The sequence below is a fragment of the Oreochromis niloticus genome, linkage group LG22 (assembly GCF_001858045.2).
Source record: "Oreochromis niloticus isolate F11D_XX linkage group LG22, O_niloticus_UMD_NMBU, whole genome shotgun sequence".
Classification (NCBI taxonomy): Eukaryota; Metazoa; Chordata; class Actinopteri; order Cichliformes; family Cichlidae; genus Oreochromis; species Oreochromis niloticus.
Genome location: NC_031985.2, coordinates 35,641,249 through 35,657,671, shown reverse-complemented (window position 1 = coordinate 35,657,671; position 16,423 = coordinate 35,641,249). Strand labels below are relative to the sequence as shown.

The 16,423-nt window shown below is 41.5% G+C and overlaps 2 protein-coding genes across 11 annotated transcripts in view; one reads left to right on the top strand and one right to left on the bottom strand.

Moving 5' to 3' along the window:
• The window catches only part of arhgef2a (Rho guanine nucleotide exchange factor (GEF) 2a), a 33,210-nt gene extending 29,711 nt beyond the window's left edge, over positions 1-3,499 (bottom strand). For both annotated transcript variants that reach the window (XM_025902344.1, XM_003455249.5), the window contains exon 1: positions 3,252-3,499. In XM_025902344.1, the coding sequence (XP_025758129.1) occupies positions 3,252-3,314 (63 nt within the window). In that variant the 5' untranslated portion in view covers positions 3,315-3,499. The remainder of the gene's footprint in view (positions 1-3,251) is intronic.
• Positions 3,500-4,905: 1,406 nt separating this feature from the next.
• On the top strand, positions 4,906-15,410 carry thap7 (THAP domain containing 7). 9 transcript variants are annotated; one of them, XM_025902533.1, is made up of 5 exons: positions 4,906-5,043; positions 6,028-6,107; positions 7,499-7,657; positions 7,811-7,921; positions 11,835-15,410. In XM_025902533.1, exons 1-5 carry the CDS (start codon positions 4,996-4,998, stop codon positions 13,180-13,182), a joined length of 1,746 nt encoding a protein of 581 aa, XP_025758318.1. In that variant the 5' UTR covers positions 4,906-4,995; the 3' UTR covers positions 13,183-15,410. The 9 variants fall into 9 exon arrangements, with proteins under 9 accessions (XP_025758318.1, XP_025758323.1, XP_025758325.1 ...); XM_025902538.1 differs by having other exon boundaries at positions 4,907-5,056; XM_025902535.1 differs by having other exon boundaries at positions 4,910-5,043; positions 7,520-7,657.
• The last annotated feature ends 1,013 nt before the right edge of the window (positions 15,411-16,423 follow it).

The following is a 16,423-nucleotide window of genomic DNA, read 5'->3' as shown; positions in this document are numbered from 1 at the left end:
AATAATCAGCTATGTACCACAGGCCTTCAAGCTGGCTGTAGTTAAACCTTTACTTAAAAAGCATCTCTAGACCCAGCTGTCTTAGCTAATTATAGGCCAATCTCCAACCTTCCTTTCATATCAAACATCCTTGAAAGAGTAGTTGTATTTGTATTTACAATTTGTTCATGTCAGTGAGGGTCCTCCTCCTTTATAGTCCTGACAGGGACTAGAAAGAGAGAGAATATTTCTCCTATATTGGCTTCGCTTCATTGGCTCCCTGTTAAATCCAGAATCAAATTAAAATCGTTCTTATCATGTACAAGGTCTTGTTTAATTATACCCCGTCTTATCTCAATGACCTTATAGTACCATGTTATCTCATTAGAGCACTTTACTCTGCACTCAAAAAAAAATGGGTGGTTGTTACATTTACAAAAGCATAACTTGTAATTTGAAGAAAATAATTTCATGTTTCTATGGTGAACGTGATTAAATCATGTAGGATCTGTATGAAATTCAACAACTTATTTTGTTCTTGTTGAGATGACATGATACAATCTAGTAAGAGTGGTTAGTTGCCTGGACTCATGAAATGTGTCTCATGTATCACAAAGTGCTTTAAAAGCTATTTGTCTTAAAAGCATTAAAAGCTTTTTGAAATAAAAATGTCTTTAGCTGCTTTTTGAAGGTCTCCACTGAGTCCAAACACCGTAGAAATAAAGGAAGTGCATTCCACAGTCTGGATGCAACAGCTTGGAAAGATCGGTCCCCTCATGTTCTAAAGCGAGTGTGGGGGACTAAAAGGTTTTGATTTGATGACCTCAGGTTACGAGAAGAGGTATGTGTAGGAATCAAATCTGCAATATGGGGGGGCTGTCCCTGTTATGCTCTAAAAGTTAAAACTAGGATTTTAAAATGGGACCTAAATCTGATTGGTAGCCAGTGCAGCGACTTTAACACAGGGGTCATATGAGCTCCCTTGTTCAAGCAGGTCGGTAGCCTCGCTGCAGACTTTTGAACAACCTGTAGACGAGCTAGCCCTTTCTTGTTTAGACAAGTAAACAGGCTGTTACAGTAGTCAAGTCTTGTAGAGATAAAAGCATGTTTTATCATCTCGAGTTCACTTGTTGACACGATGGATCTAAGTTATGAAATGTTCCTCAAGTGAAAAAAGCAGGTTCTTACCATCTGATTTAAATGTCCCTCCAAAGAAAAAGCTTCATCAAAAGTAACACCCAGGTTTCTAAAGTTATGTTTCTGTGAGGAACCTAAGTCACCCAGTCACCGATTAATATCAGGTATTGCACTGTCTGGTGCAATAATCAAAGTTTCTGTTTTGGCCGGGTTTAGCTGTAAGCATTTATTGTTCAATGTTGGTTAAACAATCTGGCTAGTTTGCAGTTGGTTCTCACTGGGTATTCTGGTTTCCTCCCACAGTTAAAAGTCATGCAGTTATTCAAGTTAGGTTAATTGGTGATTCTAAACCTGTGAGTGCAAAAAGTTGTTTGTCTCTATGTGATAGACTGGTGACCTGTCCAGGGTGTACCCTGCCTCTTACCCTATCACTTCTGGGTTATGCCCCAGCACTCCTGCAACCCGGATAAAGCTAGTAGGATGGATACAGTAGAAGTTGTTGTAAATCCATTAACTTTTTATGTTAGCCAGACTCTAGACTTTGTTGAACATTATGTAATATGAAGACAACATGTAGTATTCAAGTGACCAAGTAATACTGGGGTAAACTGGGGTAAAAGTTATTGAATAGTGTTGGAATAAAGTGACGAAATTGTGAAGGATTAAAATATTCCAAGAGCTCAACTTACTTCATTTAAACATGTTTCAATCACGTTTCATCAACACAGAATGCACAGGTTTATTGATTATGAATAAGCTGTGTTGATTTAACTAAGTTGTTTAAGTTTCTGCCAAAGCAAAACAATTGTGTGCAACCAATGTCCACTATTGAATTAACATGTTCTTTTTTTCAGTGTGAGACTGTGAGCTTACTTGGGGTTTCTATGGTAAAAGTAGAATGGGAGGCAGAGCCTTTAGTTTTCAGGCCCCTCTTCTGTGGAACCAGCTTCCAGTTTGGATTCAGGAGACAGACACTATCTCTACTTTCAAGATTAGGCTTCAAACTTTCCTTTTTGCTAAAGCATATAGTTAGGGCTGGACCAGGTGACCCTGAATCCTGTCACCAAAGCACACGGCGTTATATAACTATTGGGGTTTTCTCTGTATTCTTTGTGTTATTGTAGAGTCTTTACCTTACAATATAACCCACTTTGAGCCAGTTGTTGTGATTTGACACTTTATAAATAAAACTGAATTGAATTGAATTGAATTGCTTTAATTCAGCCACACTGGAAACAATTTAAGGTCATGCTAATGTCAATGTTGGCAATAAAAACCAAGGCAGGGGAATTTTAAGCACAGTTTTAAAGATAAAACACTTTTTATGAAAGTCTGATCCATTGAAAGTTTGACCTTTTTGACCTTGATGAAGATTTCAGAGGTCCAGTAAAATCATATTAGACTCCACTATAGCACTTTTTGGGAATGCTGAAAATACACAGCACACTTAAAGAATCATAGTTTCGAAGAAACATCCGCAGAAAGACTGAGCAGTGTGAAACAACTAGTAATTGGAACAAATCCTTCAGCTCCTCATCTCAAAAATGGGAACCACCACCCCAGTCTGCCTTATCGCAAGTAGTGTCCCCAAGCATGGAGGTTGGAGACAAGACATTGTCCCCAACAAAGAAATGTCTTTGTTGCCCCAAGAAAGCTCAACAGAAACTGGTATCAGCACACAGTCACAGCCATTTCTATGGCAACAGTTGCTATAGTCGAATATAGTCCTAGGAGCTTGCACACAGTGTACAAGCAAACATACTCACAACCACCTACATGCTGCATGTAGACTTAGCTGCAACCCATGCAGCTACATAAGGCCCAGTGATCTGCCAGGCCTGTGCTCATGTCTTTCAAGAGCTGGCTCTGTGTCACAACACGGAAATTACAAAATTTATGGTTCAGAGTGCAAAAGCGGGTGAAGGAGTAAGGAAGTGTGAGTGGGGGTGGAGACAAAACCATGAACTGGTAGGATCTATGACCTACAGTACTGTATTAATGAACACACATTGTAACAATCACAAGATTTTGTAAAAGTGCTTTCTTGCCTGTCGTCAATATATGTCCAACACTTGCCACCGATGCTATCGTCTTTATTATTAATGCAGAACTGAGTCGAGAACATGCCAACTTACCCGCAGGTTGATCTCCCGCATCCTCTCCTGTCGCAGTTTTGACAGATTGGTAACTCTGGACATAACGCACTTTCTGAATACCGACTGAAAAAGCAGTGAGCAAGTCCAAATAAAATATTCAGTTTGAAAGTTTGTATAGTTTTCTGTAAATCATTCAATTCTCCATCAAAGAGAAAAAAGAATAGTCTGTCCTCACTCGCCAACTGCAGTGTGTTTCTGCTTTTAGTGAAGTGACTGTTCCTGTGAGAAATCTGACTTCTGAATCATCACCGCCCCCTCACTCACACACATACGCATCCACTCACACACACACACACACACACACACACAGTGTTCGTCCGTCTGTGAATTTTTAGTATAGACTACATTTGCTGTTTGCTAAGCAGCAATATGGAACCATTTTAAAAACTTGAAATTTTACAATAGCCACTAAGACGACGAAAAATATGTAAAACTATTAACTATTAAATTTATAAATGTGTTTGCCCTGAAAATAAAAAAATAATGGGAGTCAAACAAGCAGTTTCATACATGAACCTGTTTGTTTGCACAACGACCAGTGACTGTGAGATCCACTCACCTGTCATTGGCCCTTACAGCTGATCACACAGTCATTGATATTGAGGGTAACAAAGTTTGGATTACTGGTGTTGCACACGCATCATGACACATGTTTGGGAGTTTTTTGTTTGTTTTTTAACAAAAAAGGATTTTTTTGATCGCACAATTAAATGCCCAGACAAGGACCTAGGTGTTTCCTGCAGGACAGTTATAAAACGCACTGCATTTACATCTCCAGCATATTCACAGTCCTACCTACGCCTGTGTTAGGTGTAGCGTGTATGCATTTACACAAGGTGCATTTTAGTCCATCGGGTATGCAGTGATGGTACCGTGTGCTGGCTGGTAAGTTTCACACTTCAGACATAGACCTGTATGTATGTGAGCACATCCCATATTCACATATGGCACAACATGTAATAATGGAAAAAAATAAATAATAACAGTTTTTTATCCAAGTATTGACTGCACTGTTAGTATACTTTTCCTATTCCTTCAGTGGACTTATTTTACTATGTTACCATGACCGCTGACCATAGTAGCACAGTGGTAATGTGCAGGTCTGCTGAACATACCTTTGGCACTCAGACAACTTGTTTTTTGTTTGTTTGTTTTAAACTGAAGTTATTTTTGTTAGGAAATAATCTGTGACGTGATGACTCTGTGGACAGCAAGGCAGCTGGCAGGCTGTCAACCGTCCACCTTCACTGAAATACTTATCACAGCTGACATTACAGTACTACTTATAGTAATAATAATTATTCTGTTCTACTCTGTTCTATTCATATAGCGCCAAATCATGATAGCAGTCACCTCATGGTGCTTTATATTGTAAAGAATGACAAGATATTTTATTTTTTGCAACACAATGTAAATATATTGTTTAAATTTAAAATGAACACTAAGAGTAATAGGAAAGCACCCAGTGTAAAAATTGAGGATATTATAATTCAGCCTGACTATATGAAGAATTTATGCATCAGAGTTTATGTCTGGTCCTCATCTCTGATAAGTATGAGAGAGAGAGGTGGTTTTATATAAGGACAGCAGTTCAAATTTTACTCGGGGGGGCAGACCCACAGAAAGGACGCTTTACACTCCAGTCCAGTAGGTGGCAGTAATGCAACCACCATTAGGCATAAGGCGGTAAAAGTGGCAGAGCAGGGGAGGAAGAAGAAGAAGGATGCGGAAGATGAAGAAAGAAGAAAAAAAAATCAGCCATCATTCTGAGGTCAACTGCCAGGGTTAATATTTTTTATTATTAATATTATTATTTAAATAATATGCACTTCCGCGAACTGAAATGCGTAACAACCGAAAGCAAGACCTTCCGTAATGGCGGCTTAGCATTTTAGTACCTTCGCTTGCTCGTTACAGAAACAGCAGAAAACCCTGTTAAATGTCCAGTGTAACGTAATGTGTGGGCAGAGTGAATGCGCCTACAGGCGGCTCGGTCATGTGTACCTGAACCTGCACCGTCAGTTTATTCGATTGTTTGAAGCTACATGAGGAATTGGGTTAGTCAAGTATGATTCAGATATCCGAGATGATCACAGAGTAGGGCAAACGTATCGATGCTGCACACCGCGATCAGCAAGTCTGTGATTGGACGAATGAGGAGGGGGCAGTGCATGAAGTTTGGAACAACTGTAGGGTCACATCACAGTGCGGATAGAAACAAAAACATTTCTATCCTTTTCGATATCAATCATATTCTTAATGCTAATGTTGGCAACACACCAACACAGGCTTGACTTGCCCCCCTTTAAAAAAAAAAGTAACTCAAATTTAGAGAAACGTTTAAATGAAAAACTGCAAGCTTTCAATTCAGGAGAATGGGTATGAATCTATTTGTTAGCCTGAAACAGCTTTTCAATGGAAAACGGGACTTTTGTCAAATGAATGCATAATGTTGTTGGACACTAAGGAGCTGGGAAGAGAAAAATAAAAATACAAAAATTCAAACATCCGTCTTTTTTTTTAATTTTTTTTTTTTTTACTTGCCTATCAGTTGATACGATACAGAGTAAATGTTTTCTACCATTTTAAAGCTGGTAGGCAGAGAAAGGAATTGACACTGATGGTCAAAAAGACTAAAAAAGCAAATTAAAATCTCCATCTCTAAGCAGTAAAATGTGTTTTCTGCTCACTAACACCCCCTTCCATGATAAACTCTCCATTTCTCTACTTTTTCTACTCTTTGTTTTACTTTCAGATGCCAAGACATTGTTCAGCAGGTGGTTGCAAATCGAGGGACAACCATGAGACTCGAAATGCTGGCGTCACCTTTCATAAGTGAGCACTTTACACATTATGTAAATGTTTGGGTCGGGGTGTAGTACTGAAATTATTGTTTTTATTCACATTCTCTCTTTCATACATTTAGAGACATGAATGAAACAAAGGAACTCAAAAGCTCACAAATCATCTGCACATCTATATTTCTCCTGTTCTCATATTCACTCAGTAATACACAAGGCTGACGTTCAGGTCAAAATAAAGTTAATATTAAGCTCTGTAAAACTGGAACCAGAAAACATGAACTGAGTTTAGCTGCAGTACTTTGTAGGTTTTATAATATGATTAGAATAATTTATTTGAGCAATATGTGGAAAGTTACAGCAGTTAATGATAATAATGCCCAACCTCCTTGTAACTAGAAAAATCAATTGTTGATTTAATTTTTCACATTTGGAAAGAGGTTGCAAGTTGTTGAGCCACATGTACAACATGTACAACACCCTCAAACTCTAAATCGCGAGGCGAGTACGCGGGTTGCCTGGTAGGAGGGAACCTGTCTGAATGTGTGTCTAATCTATGAGGTTCTGACTGAAATATAAATCTAAGTAGTTAATGTGAACTTGTGTGTATACAGACAAAACAGAAACACATCAGGCAGCAACAAAGTTAATTCTCATGTTATCACAAACAGATTGCATGTACAGCAGGTAAAATAAGTGAGGAATACATAACCAAATTTCTAACTAAGTATATTTGTAAAGGTGCTATTGACGTGGAATTCACACCAGATGTTGGTAACAACCCATCCAATCCACACATGCAAAGAAATCAAACCATAGATGTCCATAAATTAGGTTATGTGTAATAATGAGAAATGACACAAGGAAAAAGTAACACATGAAGAAGAAAGAGAGGTGCAAAAAGGCATGGACAGTTCGATACATATTGGTGACGTGTTCAGAATCAGAAAGACTTTATTTATCCCCAAGGGCCAATTAACATACAACAGAGCAGCATGACTTTGAAGATAAGGACAGGGCATAAACAGGCAGAGTGAGATAATAAATACACAGAATATACAGTATATACACAGTTTTAAAATTACACAGTAATTCAGTACTTATTTTACCTGCTGTAACTGCCACCTTGACCCCATTCAGACTGACAGCAGACGGACTCCATCACATTGCTGTTGAGTTTTGATGCACCAGTATCTCTCTGCGAGTGGTCACACACCTGGTCCCCATCGTCAAAGCAACGTTTTCAACAGGAAGTTCATGGCACGTGGTCGCAGTAAATTTGGCTGTGTCATGGTGTCCAGGTCCCCAGTGTGACTCTAGTGTTATTCACATTCAAATGGAGATGTACTGATGATGTTATGACGTTATGTTCTTTGAAATATCTTTATTGAACTTGACCTGAAATGGAAGATTAATGTAACACAGACTGATGTTGTGGATGACTAGGTTACCCAAAGGAGCGGCTCGGAGAAACCTTTGGATCAGTAACTCTCACCGTGCAGACTCCTGGGATCCTCAGACAGACTTTGTCTATTTTTGTTCAAAGCACTTCCCACCCGAGAGTTTCGAGCTGAGTGGAAGCAGGTGTGTATCGACCAGCTGGACTTTCACAGATTACAGATACTACTTCAACTAAAACCAGAATTTTCTATTATTAACTGCTGGTGTAGTTTTTAGTTATGGCTGTGTTAAGATAGCAGCCTAAGTATTTTTTTTGACCCTTTCGCTTTCACACAGTGGAATCAGACGACTAAAGGAAGATGCAGTTCCTACTTTATTTGATTTCTCTCCAGCAGCCAAACACAAAAGAGCAGGAAGGCAGCAAAAGGAAGACAACATCCCTGTCAGGTAATCAAACCTCACATAGGCTGATAGTTTGTCATCATCTGTGAGCAGATTCTGAGCTCCTGAATTGATTCATTATTTTATAGTTATTTAGACATAGTCTTTGCTTCAGTTGTCAAAGGAGTTTGCAAAGAAAAGCGTCTGGACTTCTTTGAGTTGCTTGAAGACGTTTCACCTCTCATCCGAGAAGCTTCTTCAGTTCTAAGGTCAAATGGCCGAGAGTCCCAGATTTAAACCCAGTGGGAGTATCCCCCCAAGGAGGGACAAAGGACCCCCTGGTGATCCTCTAATCACATGCGCCAAGGTGTGAAAGTGGGTGTGGGACCTAATCAGCCAGGGTTTCAGGTGAGCTCATTGTGAAACCTAGCCCCACCCTATCATGTGATTTCCTGAGGTCAGATGGCCCAGGGTGTGAGTGGGCGTTAAGGCGTCTGGGGAGGGAACTCAAAACTGGATTATAGATGGCAGACAGTTGGTGTCGTAAACCACCGCCTCTGTTCAAAGATGGTCGCTCACAGTGGACATAGATGGCCTCTTTCACTCCTCTTTCAAACCATCTGTCCTCTCTGTCCAAAATGTGAACATTGGCATCCTCGAAAGAGTGACCTTTATCCTTAAGATGCAGATGGACTGCTGAGTCTTGTCCTGTGGAGGTGGCTCTTCTATGTTGTGCCATGCGCTTGTGAAGTGGCTGTTTGGTCTCGCCAATGTAGAGGTCTGGGCATTCCTCGCTGCACTGTACAGCATACACCACGTTGTTCAGTCTGTGTTTTGGAGTTTTGTCTTTCGGGTGAACCAGTTTCTGTCTGAGTGTGTTGCTGGGTCTGAAGTACACTGGGATGTCGTGCTTGGAGAAAACTCTCCTGAGTTTCTCTGATACACCGGCTACATAGGGGATGACAACGTTGTTGCGTCTGTCTTTCTTATCCTCCCTCGCTGGTGTCTGATCTTCTTTTCTGTGCCTTTTTGCTGACTTTATGAACGCCCAGTTAGGATAACCGCATGTTTTCAGTGCTTCCTTTACGTGTGTGTGTTCCTTCTTTTTCCCCTCAGGCTTAGAGGGAACAAGTTCTGCCCGGTGGTGTAGGGTCCTGATTACTCCAAGTTTGTGTTCCAGAGGGTGATGGGAGTCAAAGAGGAGGTACTGGTCCGTGTGTGTGGGCTTCCGGTAAACTTCAATGTTGAGGTTGCCATTCTCTTCAATGTGCACAGCGCAGTCCAGGAAAGGCAAACAGTTGTCCTCAGTGTCTTCCCTGGTGAACTTGATGTTTTTATCCACGGCATTAATGTGCGCAGTGAAGGATTCCACTTCTTGTGTCTTGATTTTGACCCAGGTGTCGTCTACATATCTGTACCAGTGGCTGGGTACTCTCCCTTTAAAAGAGCCAAGAGCCTTTCTTTCCACTTCCTCCATGTAAAGGTTGGCTACAATAGGTGACACAGGGGAGCCCATGGCACAGCCATGTTTTTGTCTGTAGAAGCCTTCGTTGTATTTGAAGTATGTTGTGGTAAGGCAGAGGTCTAACAGTGTGCAAATCTGATCGGGTGTGAAGTTGGTCCTGTCTTCCAAGGAGCTGTCTTCTTGTAGTCGTTTTCTGACAGTCTCCACTGCCTCCGTGGTGGGTATGCAAGTGAAGAGAGAGACTACATCAAAGGACACCATGGTTTCATCTGGATCCAGGGTAAGTTTATGGACCTTGTCGGTGAAGTCGGTGGAGTTCTTGATGTGGTGTGGGGTGTTCCCCACGAGAGGTGCCAGGATGGTAGCAAGGTGTTTCGCAATGTTATAAGTGGCTGAGTTTATGCTACTGACTATGGGTCTGAGTGGGACCCCTTCCTTGTGGATTTTAGGAAGTCCATAAATGCAGGGTATGGCATCCCCTGGATAAAGGCGGTGATATGTGAGGCGGTCAATGGTTTTGTCCTTTTCAAGGTCTTGAAGGCAAGCTATAACTTTCTTTTTGTAGCTGCTTGTGGGGTCTCGTTTTAAAGCTTCGTAGGTGTTGTTGTCACTGAGGAGAGTAGTGATCTTTGTGTGGTAATCTGTTGTGTTTAGGACCACGGTGCACCTTCCCTTATAAGGGAACCACGGTGCCCCTTCCCTTATAAGGGCCGGTGCACCGTGGTCCTAAACACAACAGATTACCACACAAAGATCACTACTCTCCTCAGTGACAACAACACCTACGAAACAAGCGCATGGCACAACATAGAAGAGCCACCTCCACAGGACAAGACTCAGCAGTCCATCTGCATCTTAAGGATAAAGGTCACTCTTTCGAGGATGCCAATGTTCACATATTGGACAGAGAGGACAGATGGTTTGAAAGAGGAGTGAAAGAGGCCATCTATGTCCACTGTGAGCGACCATCTTTGAACAGAGGCGGTGGTTTACGACACCAACTGTCTGCCATCTATAATCCAGTTTTGAGTTCCCTCCCCAGATGCCTTAACGCCCACTCACATCCTGGGCCATCTGACCTCAGGAAATCACATGATAGGGTGGGGCCAGGTTTCACAATGAGCTCACCCGAAACCCTGGCTGATTAGGTTCCACACCCACTTTCACACCTTGGCGCATGTGATTAGAGGATCACCAGGGGGTCCTTTGTCCCTCCTTGGGGGGATACTCCCACTGGGTTTAAATCTGGGACTCTCGGCCATTTGACCTTAGAACTGAAGAAGCTTCTCGGATGAGAGGTGAAACGTCTTCAAGCAACTCAAAGAAGTCCAGACGCTTTTCTTTGCAAACTCCTTTGACTACGATGACCTGGATGACTGAGAACCTTCACAGACACTTTGCTTCAGTTCCCACTCTGTAAGGATGCTCTGTGAAGGAACAGACCAACTCTAACGTTCGCTTTTATTCTTCTGATTCTGTTACTGGAGCATCAGTTATACCTGCAAATCAAAGTGCAATGATTTTTTGTGTCATTTAGCATAATAATTATTACATAATAAGTTATAATAAACTAAGAAATTGTTACTTTAGTTGCCAAGTATCAGGAAAACATGAGAATTCCAGCAGCTCTCTGATTCTTGGTTCGATCACCGAGCACGTGCTGGGGCCAGCTCTACATGCAAAAGATCTGAGACCAGCTGGCTGATCTGGGACCAGCTCTTTGAGGTGATGAGATGAGGGATTTACTTTAATCATCTGAGATGACTATAAGTGGTCACTGAATAGGGTAAATATATCAATACTGAAAAACCATAATGAGCAGGTGTTGATGAATGAGAGTGCCTAAAGTTTTGAACCCCAGTGAAAGGAGAGCTTCTTTTAGAGGGCTGCCCAGCTGGGTGTGGCCTACAGTTACATTACATCTGTCAGCATAGCAGTCAGGGTTAAAACAGGGGGAGGAAATCAACCATGTTAGCATCCTGTCACAACTGTGATGCTGCATGAAGGTTTGCCACGATGATTAAAATGAACAGAGAAAAATAAATCATAAAAATAGAAATGATATAGTGAATAGAATAGAAAATAGGAAAAATAAATGTTTAAGAAAAGATAGATGTGAAATAGTGAATGAATCAAAAGCAATCAGTAGTGACAGATGTTAAATGTAACAGCCTGCAGTGCTGTAAAAGTTTTGAGCCATCAGTCATTTCTTCATGTATTTCTAGAAAAACAGGAAAGGCTGCAAAAAATTATTGAAAGATGTGCAAACACACATTAATATTAGTGTTTAAAGATAACTTTTGTTTCGTTCTCTGTCAAGATGATTCCACACTGTATCAGTTATGTTGAGGTCCACAGACTGGTCCATGACTGACACTGTTCAGTTTATGCTTTTACTGCATTTGCAGTTTGAATAGAAATAGAAAATAATACACTCATCCATAATTTCCTAGACAGCACCAGCTGTAGTGTTAGTGGCTATTTTATTGTCCAGGAAAAACTCATTTGTCACAGTTTTCTCTGCAGGAAGAGTTCCCACTCAGGAGCACAGGATGGCACACATCAGGAGATCAACCAGCGTCACACTGCAGAAGAACCCACAGTTGAAAAGTCAGTGGGATCCACTGAGGAGACTACTCAAGACATGCCTGGATTTTCTCAAGAAACATCAGGGTTGGAGCAGCTGTCACAGCAAGAACTTGGTCCTCCACCTCCAGAGTCTCGACCCGTTTCCCCGTCACGTTACATGAGACGTCTGCCCCCGCCTCCAGGCTTCTACTTGTCAAAGGAGCACAGCTACGCTCAGCTCTGTCCCCTGTTGTGGAGGAGACGTTATGACCAAGTTGTAGACTGCTTGGAAAAAGCCCTACGACAACTGCATGCAGCCAGGCGGAGGGAAAGCCGTCTGCGGAGCACCGTGCTGAGGCTCCGTGATAAACGACTGAAGCACATTCTGCTTCTGTCACAGAATGGTTGCAAAAACAGGGGAAGCTGCATAGAGGGGGGAGAAGAAAGACGGCACAAAGGAGATCCTGACCTAGAGGAGAATGAAGCTAAATCCAAAGATATAAAGTTGATTGAGGACAAATGTGTTGATCAAATGGAGACAGGATGTAATTTTCTACCAGAGTCCAGTAGCTGGTCTGAGACAGACAAGGCAAACTGTTTGTACTGTGGAAAAGGGCAGGGGCAGAGTGGTGGGCATTTGGAGCATGAGGACTCACCGAACACCCAGAGAAATGTTGCAACAAGCTCCTGTGACACAGCTGAAAATGTGGATCACATACAGATAGATAGGCAGCAAGAAACAACCTGGAAAGACGTAGAAACCAGTGATACCAGTGTAACAAGTTCCCAAGTTTTGTTGCAAAATCCAGGTGTTCAGCATATAGTCTCAGCTGGAGTGTGCTTTCTTAAAACTAACGAGCAGAGTTTGCATTATCTAGGCTCTCAGCAGAAGCTGCTGCTCTCTGACAAACGTCACGGAGAGTCTGACGTGACGAGTCAGGATCATCACTGCGACCTGCAGCACCAGCTGTTATGGTTACAGGACAGCGCTGACGGGCAGGTGATTTTGTTGACTGTCCCGACTGACGATGAGCCGCAACATTTTGTCACGATGGAGAACGTGGCCGGTGAAGAAAAAAACGTTCTTTTGTCCGAACTGGATCTAAAAGGTGTGGAATACTTAACAGAGAGCAGCGGAGGCATGTCCAGAGTTGAGTCGTCACCTGATCAATACAGTGAGCAGAATTCAGTTTCAAATGGTGCGTTAGTGGAAATACGGGACGATGTAAGGATGAAACTTAAAGAGCACCTGGAGGGTTTCCACCTTCAACTGAGCACCGAGTTTAGAAACTAACAAGAATTGTATATATCTGTATAATTTTAATGTGACTGCACATTTCAATCTGGCAGCAGGTTGAATGTGTTGTATGTTATACAGCCCATAAATTTGGGCTCAGTCATTGTTCCTCACACCTTTATTTAGCTGTACCCCTGACAGTGATCGAGAGAGCCACATGATGACACTCGATATCTGTCGCACACACATGAGTGTGTTCTGCCTCACAGCAGAGAAAGACAACACTACACTGCTTACCTGCTGGTCCAAGTGACTCCCAACAAATGAACTGTGCACTCCTCTCTTTTATTATTGTTTTTATGATAATGAAACAGTTAAAACTTATAGAATAACACCAGAATCAACCTTCAGTTTTTAGTCAACATAGTATTACAGATATGATTGGTTAAAACACTAAACTTTTTTCCTTTTTCTTCAGTCATCTCCTAATCCTAATGTTACATTTGATTTTTAAATGAATTACTAGTATACCCTTACTACCGTGTTGTAGCAGCGTAAACAGCCTCTCCTATTCTCTCTCTCTCTATTACGCCTTAAAAATGCTCACCCATCTGTGCTATCAGCCAAATCATTGAAAACACAGCTTAAATCCAAGTTCCTGGCATTATGCTCACCCTGCTCTCGTCTCTACTTCCTCTTCTAAGCTCTACTCTTTTGCTTTGCTTAGCTGAGGTCCAAAGGTTTGCAGATATTTTGCACAAATGACAGAGAACAAGGTCAGGAAGTACAAGCAGTACATTTCCCAGCTCCCACTCACCATTAAAGCTTTTCAGAGAAGGTAACTACTTTACTCGGTGTAACTGACTGTAACACTGAGTAAACATTTAAGAATACAAGCATCCACTGTATAGTAGAGAAGGGAATCTCCTTCCTTTAGGGCTGCCCCACCTGACATTACACCTGTATTAAATGCTGGCTCTCTTCCACTATGCATTTGGTCTCGTGTCCCTCTAATCTCTTCTCTCTCCCTTTGTGCCCGATCAGTCACACCAGAGAGCTGGCCCTCCCTGAGCCTGGTTCTGCCTGAGGTTTCTTCCTCTTACAAGGGGGTTTTACCTTCCCACTGTCACCAAGTGCTTGCTCATAGGGGGTCAACTTATTGCTGGTTTTGTTCTCTGTTATTGTCGGGTCTTTACCTTACAGTATGAAGCACCTTGTTGTTGTGACTTGGGCCTGTATTTATCAAATTAAACTGAAAGATAAGTAGGTAGGTGATGGAAAGTGGGCCCTGTTATTCAAACGTAATCTAGGAGGATTAATCTAACATGACACACTGAAATCCTGAAATCTGGCTGTTCAGAGGAAAAACAGCAGCCTGTGCAACGAAACAGGATTTTCCGGGTAACCTAAGAGTGAATCCTGGGTATGAACCTGGTTCACTGCTCACTGGTCTAATGTGCAGCTGTCACCTTACAAATAAATAGTAGCACTGAGAGCACACTCGGCACTAAATAATTAACTTTAATTGACATATTTATTTAACCTCTTTTCACTAAATCATCACGTTAAAACACGTACAGCGTCGCAGAACTTTTTTTACATAAATGTCACATTTTGCTTTCTGTGAAGGTTCTCGGTCAACAGCTCATCGTAGTCTAAGGAGCTTGGAAAGGAAAGCGTCTGGACTTCTTTAAGTTTCTTGAAGACGTTTCATCTCAGAACCTTCTTCAGTTCTAAGACCAACTCGCCCCCTTAAGAGAGTCGCTGACCCACTATTGATGTAATTAGTCACATGATCAATTATCTTGAATATATACACATGTTCTTCATACTTGCTGCCACCTGCTGAGCCCAGTGGAGTAAAGGCAGCAAACAGTGCAGAAAAACAAAACTTTCATGTTTTGAACCTTGCATTTTTCAGTCCGACCTGCTTTGCTCGCTCCTGTAACATCACCAGCTGTGGCCAACTTCTTCTCTGTCTTTGTGGCTTTTGCTGTAGGACAGTTATTTCATGCTGTACAGTGTATGAAGGTGTAAATGAGGTAAACATAGTTTTGGATAAAATAACGATTTTATTGCTAATGAAATATTAATATAATTAATTAAGATTTTTTTTACATTGTGTAAATCTTGGCGCCCCTTAGGTCCCTGTTTAAATACTGGTAATCCAGATTTGATAATCCTTAAAATCTCAACTGAACTACCAGGACAAAAGTGTGCTGCAGTACAAATAAAAAAGCTATCCACACCTTTCTCTACATTATTCTGGATGCTAATATTCCCAACATTGAAGTAACGTGTACAAAATACAAGAGCTGTTCATGTTTACATGATAGAGATCTTGTAAACTTTTTTAAGCAGTATGTGTTTTACCTACAGTGGCTGCAAAAGTATTCGGCCCCCTTGAACTTTTCCACATTTTGTCACATTACAGCCACAAACATGAATCAATGTTATTGGAATTCCAGGTGAAAGACCAATACAAAGTGGTGTACACGTGAGAAGTGGAACGAAAATCATACATGATTCCAAACATTTTTTACAAATAAATAACTGCAAAGTGGGGTGTGCGTAATTATTCAGCCCCCTGAGTCAATACTTTGTAGAACCACCTTTTGCTGCAGTTCCAGCTGCCAGTCTTTTAGGGTATGTCTCTACCAGCTTTGCACATCTACAGACTGAAATCCTTGCCCATTCTTCTTTGCAGAACAGCTCCAGCTCAGTCAGATTAGATGGACAGCGTTTGTGAACAGCAGTTTTCAGATCTTGCCACAGATTCTGGATTGGATTTAGATCTGGACTTTGACTGGGCCATTCTAACACATGGATATGTTTTGTTTTAAACCGTTCCATTGTTGCCCTGGCTTTATGTTTAGGGTCGTTGTCCTGCTGGAAGGTGAACCTCCGCCCCAGTCTCAAGTCTTTTGCAGACTCCAAGAGGTTTACTTCCAAGACCTGTCTGGTGTGTTCTTTGGACTTCATGGTGTTGTTGCTCCCAATATTCTCTTAGACAACCTCTGAGGCCGTCACAGAGCAGCTGTATTTGTACTGACATTAGATTACACACAGGTGCACTCTATTTAGTCATTAGCACTCATCAGGCCATGTCTATGGGCACCTGACTGCACTCAGACCAAAGGGGGCTGAATAATTACGCACACCCCACTTTGCAGTTATTTATTTGTAAAAAATGTTTGGAATCATGTATGATTTTCGTTCCACTTCTCACGTGTACACCACTTTGTGTTGGTCTTTCACCTGGAATTCCAATAACATTGATTCATGTTTGTGGCTGTAA